The sequence below is a fragment of the Sinocyclocheilus anshuiensis genome, unplaced genomic scaffold (genome assembly GCF_001515605.1).
Source record: "Sinocyclocheilus anshuiensis isolate Anshui unplaced genomic scaffold, SAMN03320099.WGS_v1.1 scaffold355, whole genome shotgun sequence".
Taxonomy (NCBI): domain Eukaryota; kingdom Metazoa; phylum Chordata; class Actinopteri; order Cypriniformes; family Cyprinidae; genus Sinocyclocheilus; species Sinocyclocheilus anshuiensis.
The window spans coordinates 766,552-772,475 of record NW_015549571.1 but is presented as its reverse complement, the minus strand read 5'-3'; the positions used below and the strand labels follow the sequence as shown (position 1 = coordinate 772,475).

The window sequence follows — 5,924 nt, the reverse complement described above, 5'->3', positions numbered from 1 at the left end:
TATGAATTATCTTAAGACACAAAATTCGTTTAACATTTACAACACAATAGGAAAAAGTGTCACAGAGAGAAAAAAAAAAATGTAGGTTGTATAAAAATAGCCTATTAGCTATTTTTATTCATCTTGTCAAAATACAAAATTCGTTTGACATTTTTCTGTTAACAGTATAAGTGTTGCAGAGAAAAATAAATAAATACGACATCTGTCATTTAAAATTATAGACTAAGCAAAATATAAACAAAACCGAGTTGAACGTCCTTCAAGGACAGTGCATCCACACTTTGCTCCATCCTTATTCTGCTCTGTCACTCATCGACAACCTGCCTGTTCTGTCTGAGGGCCGTATATTACACAGGTACAGCCTGCTCTGAGCAAAGTTATGCACATGCTGCACAGACCACACAAATAAAACGCGTGACGCAGAAAGCATGCGTGCAGTGCGTGCATAACAGTCCGAGTGCAGGCTGTACCGGTGGTCAATAAGAATAAAGAGCAGATATGTTGTTCTGAATGGACGTCAGGAACGGGATATTGTTAGACCGCCCGCTCCTGTTCAAATTACACCAGAGTTACCGACCGCTACCACGTTTTATTCGGGAATTTAATCCCGCGGCGCAAAAAAATCTGGTCGGGTCTCGCGGTTCCAGCGGGAATGCGGGTTGAAGCGACTCCAATAACATGATATGTATCCCCTGGAATGCGAATGAATGCCAAAAAACGTGTATTTTACCCACCGAACGCATTTTTAACTGGGGACCCCTCGAAACGCCATTGGGCTAGTTTTGAGATTGGGCGGGTTTTCTTGTGAAAACCTGGCAACCCTGTCTGACTCGACGAATCGTTCCGACTCGATTTCTTTAAACCATTTAGCTCAAAAATCACCTTGATGCTTAACATATTACACAAACCGCACCAATTCTATATTACCTAATCTTGTAACACTAATCAACCTTCTACAGTTTTGTATTTTTTAATAAAAACCTTATATGGGAACATATAAGCGAATATTACTCAAATGAAAACATCGGAAAAAATTATTAGCCAATTGCACTGCCAAATGAATCTTGAGTTAATTTGAATTTAAAAAAGCTCAATATAACGGAAACTTACATGAAATGTGTATTTAGTCATTAAGACATAACAAGCACTCATATAGGCCTAAATGTTAGTCTGTAAAATGTCTGTTAGTTGGTTGCTAACTTGCTAGTAAAGTCAGGTGACAGGGCAATATCTCAAGATCGGTTTACCAAGCCAATTTCAGCATGTTGAGCTAATAGCTGACAAAATAGCTAATAGCTAACCATGCTAAGTACATTTTTTAATGATTATGATTGACGTTATGCCTATTTAAGAATTGCAAAGCATATCTTGCCAGCATTACTGTTAATGTATATTTGATTGATTAGTATTAAACAGGGCAGCATTCTGTTTCTACACTCACTGTTGTGCATTTAATGATTTTTTATTTATTTTTTTACTGTATTTTGAAGAATGAGGCGGTCATATACGGTGTAGGAATTGCCATAATCACAGGGATGATATTCCTTTTCCTTTCAAACATGTATCCTGAAATAAACAATCAGTTTGCCCACAAAAACTTACCGGCAAATTAACAGCTACAATAGTTCCTCCCAACGTTTTGGCAATCGAATTTTCCAGGATTCTCCACTAGATGGCAGAATTTACAAAGCAACATATCATTCAAATAAAAGAGATACAAGCCAATAATAAACAAAAAAAAAAACAACAGTTTCATCCAATGACAAAATCTTGCTTTAAATAGCTATTAAAAGATGTATTACAACATTTTATTAATTTATTATAATTTATACATAACTTCCACAAGTTACAAGTTGACCGCCAACACAATAACTATCGTGACGTTACGTGACGTGACGTGACATGTGGCCAAGTATGGTGACCCATAGACATGTGGCCAAGTATGGGGACCCATACTTGGAATTAGTGCTCTGCATTTAACCCATCCTTAGTGCACACACACAGCAGTGAACACACACACACCGTGAACACACACCCGGAGCAGTGGGCAGCCATTTATGCTGCTGCGCCCGGGGAGCAGTTGGGGGTTCGGTGCCTTGCTCAAGGGCACCTCAGTCGTGGTATTGAAGGTGGGAGAGAGCGCTGTACATTCACTCCCCCCACCTACAATCCCTGCCGGTACGAGACTTGAACCTGCAACCTTTGGGTTACGAGTCCGACTCTCTAACCATTAGGCCACGACTTCCCACATCACATCCTTTTTCCAAAGTGAACCTAGTAAATAAGAACAAAACCCCCATTGTAAAGCTGCCAAGATGTTCAACTGCAACAGAGACATGGTTGAAACACTTCTGAAACAATTCTCTTAGAGAATTCAGTCATACAAATTTACCTTTGAAACCAAAATCAAGTTGACTTAAAAGCAGAACGAAATGCAGCAAAGTCTTGTAGAACTACACAGTAGTAAGCCAATAGATTTTAAAGATAGAAGAGGATGATAATGAAAGACTTCATCTATTTTCCTTACTTAGTACCTTAATAGTAGAACTTAAAGACAGTAGAGTTTTATATCCGTCTTTGTTTGTTTTGAAGAGCAGCTCCAGTTCCTGTTCAGTTTTGTCGAGTTTAATTTTTAAAGACAGAATTGCTGAAAACCAGAGAAAGCCTTATTGAAAGGTTTGTTCAGGTGATTTTTTTGTCGTCATGATCCTAAGACATAGTACCAGTAGAGATCACATACAATGATTTCATCATAATGCCATATACAATGCTTCCTTAATTACACTGTAATCAGAAGTGAATGAACTAGTGATCTTTTCTCAATGTCTCTAAGAGTCAGACACCACAAATACAAAGTCAGCCACAGAAAAAATCACTTATAAAAAAGCATCAAGGTTCTTATCAAAATAAGTCCATGAAAAGCTCTCAGGCAAGTCACGAATTCACGTCATTGTAATTAAACTAAAAGAAATGTGTTATTGTAATTTCAATAACCTGCAACCAAATAAATGGCACATATCGAAGTAAGCATTTGAAAAGTCAGCATCTACACCTACAATCACGGCCCGATGAACAATCATTCATGTCAGAAAATCTTCCTTTAACATGCCAGGATCCTTGTGAAACATTCACACAACAACACCTCACTATTTCTAGAAGACTGACGATCAGATTGGTTTTAAAGCTACTCCTAAAAATCAGCTGGAACTGCTTGTGTCAAGCACTTAAAACAATGATCGCTTAAAAAAACACACACCTTTCACTCCCTTCATGTGCAAAATATAAAAGGCAAATAAATTATAAAGTGGCCAATTCTTCCATCTTTAAGCCTCTGAGAGTGCTTCGGTACGTCTCTTTCCTCTCGCTATGAATCCGGACACACCACAAATGGAAAAACCATGAAACAATCAGTACAGTTTCTGCATCACCTCACAAGTGCCTACTCACAACTCTTCACCAAGAGCTCAAATGAAAACTGCTCCAGGGTTCTCTCGTCTCCCTCATTTCAACATGGCTGCCAGGAATCAAAGCCACCAATCAGAGGCCTGATCAGCTTCCTGAAGACTGGGCGTGAGAGGAAGAGTGCGAGTCGTCCTCCTCCTCTGTGCTGTGGTCTGCGGCGGGCCCCAGAGGGGGGCCGGATGCGAGGGAGCTGACGCCGTTGGATGTGCTGATGGAGCTGTGCTGGATGGCCTCATTCTGTGGGCTGCTGGGAACAGACATCTCCCCGCAGCTGTCCTCCTTCTCCAGCTCTGAAACACACAGCCACCGAGACAACAGACATTAGCAGCTCTCAACCGCTTTCACACACAATGCAGTCTGTTTGATTATTGTCTAAAGTAGTGTTGGGGTAAACGTGAAAAAAAATCAAATGACAATAGAAATGTTTAAAATAGTACACTAATATTTGTATATTTGCCCAAATGTGCAGTACACAACCAGAGCTCGCCTTGTCAAGTGCTTAACTTGACCTTACAGTATAATGAATTATCCAGAAGTGATACAGAAAATTATTCAAAATAAAATTGTATATAAAAATACAATAAAAACAGTATCATTGTGAAATATTATATACTGTATATATATATATTTTTTTAAAGAGACATTTGTACACTACCGGTCAAAAGTTGGGAATAATTACCGGTCAAATAATTTTTTGTAATGTTTTTCAAAGAAGTATCTTATGTTTGCCAAGGCTGTATTTATTTGATCGAAAATACAATAAAATGAGTAATAATGTGAAATATTATTAGATTTTTAAATAAATACATTTTAAGATGCTGTGATCGAAGCTGTATTTTCAGCATCATTACTCCAGTCTTCAGTGTCACATGATCCTCCAGAAATCAGTCTAATATGCTGCTTTACTGCTCAAGGAATATTTCTGATTATTACCGATGTTGAAAACTGTTGTGCAGCTAAATAGTTTTTGGGGAAATTGGCACATTTTATTTTATTTTTTCAGGATTCTTTGATGAATAGAACAGAAAATTCAAAAGAACTGCATTTATTTGAAAGAAATAATGTCTTTACAGTCACTTTTGATGAATTGAATACATCCTTAACATGGATACACTGCAAAAAATGCTTTTCTAGCTTAGATTTTTTTGTCTTGTTTCCAGCCAAAATATCTAAACAATTTTCAGAAAAACAAGTCGAATTTAAGTGCGTTTTTGCTTGAAACAAGCAAAATAATCTGCCAATGGGGTAAGCAAAATAATCTTATTTCAAACAGAAATAATTTTTTTTTTTCTGAAAACAAGACAATAATTTTTACTTGTCTAGAAAATCCTTCTTGATTTAGGAATTTTTAGATATTTTGTCTGGAAACAAGACAACAAAATCTAAGCTAGAAAAGCATTTTTTGCAGTGTAGTCCTGCTAAGTGTTGTGCCACTGTAGTGATGTGAAAGCAACTGGTACACAGGCCTTTCAGACTGTCGGCATGAACATCAGTGTGAAATTATGTCTCCCTGTGTGCAAACACAAGACTCACATCAGGACTTCAACGCACCTCTCAGCACCAGTCATGTGCCACTTTGACCTCCATATGAAATGAGTTTTAGAAAGCATCACATAAGTGCACTTTGGCAAGAGTGATCAATAAACAGTAAAAACAAAGTAAACAAAAGTAGTAACATGACATGCACAGTTTTTTTTTTTTTTACGCAATCAACACTGTTGTACAACTTATTGTACCTAGATATCCACAGGATAGTACTTGGTACAAGTATTTTGGGATTTTCACACCAATACCACCCATATAAAGATACATCATGTGAACTGTAATCACTGGCTGTGCTACAAAAAGGTCAGGAGTGTCGTAATAATACTGGTATTGATATTCCAAAAAAAATCTTATTTTTATTCTGTTAATACTACACATACAATAATATTGTAAATAATCCATTGCATCTCTGGTTGATACTCCAACATTGTAGGTGGCAGTATTGCACCTTAATTCAACATGAACTTGACAATTCAACAAATTACAAATTATTTTTTTTTTATGGAATATTGCAGTATTTATTATAAATGATTTATCCATGAACAATTTTTTTTTTTATTCACGTGCCCTCTTAATCTTTACTCAAAATAACTTCCCCTTCCTCTTGCAGTTACATTCTTTTCCCTCTTCTTTTCTCTAATGATGTGTTTATTTATTTTTGGTAAAATTTCTAAAGTTACCGCAATAATACTGTTATTGTGAATTAGCGATGCCACAATGAGGAAATTTGACACTCAGGATCTGTAGCGCTTTGATCAATCTTTCCCTTTCTTTGAACAAAACAAACGCTTAAAAACACAACAACAATAAAACAGTACAACGACAAACTAACTTATATTAAATATAGAACTTATAGCAACAAAACAAGACAGGTGACATCTTAAGACCCCACACACGACATGCGGACAACAATATAT

The 5,924-nt window shown here is 36.8% G+C and overlaps 1 protein-coding gene across 2 annotated transcripts in view; it reads right to left on the bottom strand.

Moving 5' to 3' along the window:
- Positions 1 to 1,814: 1,814 nt before the first annotated feature.
- LOC107657392 (cyclic AMP-dependent transcription factor ATF-2-like) overlaps positions 1,815 to 5,924 on the bottom strand; it is a 27,421-nt gene continuing 23,311 nt past the window's right edge. For both annotated transcript variants that reach the window (XM_016445439.1, XM_016445441.1), the window contains exons 12-13: positions 2,243 to 3,752; positions 1,815 to 1,872 (exon numbers count right to left, since the gene is read on the bottom strand). In XM_016445439.1, coding sequence (XP_016300925.1) covers positions 3,550 to 3,752 — 203 coding nt within the window. In that variant the 3' untranslated portion in view covers positions 1,815 to 1,872; positions 2,243 to 3,549. The remainder of the gene's footprint in view (positions 1,873 to 2,242; positions 3,753 to 5,924) is intronic.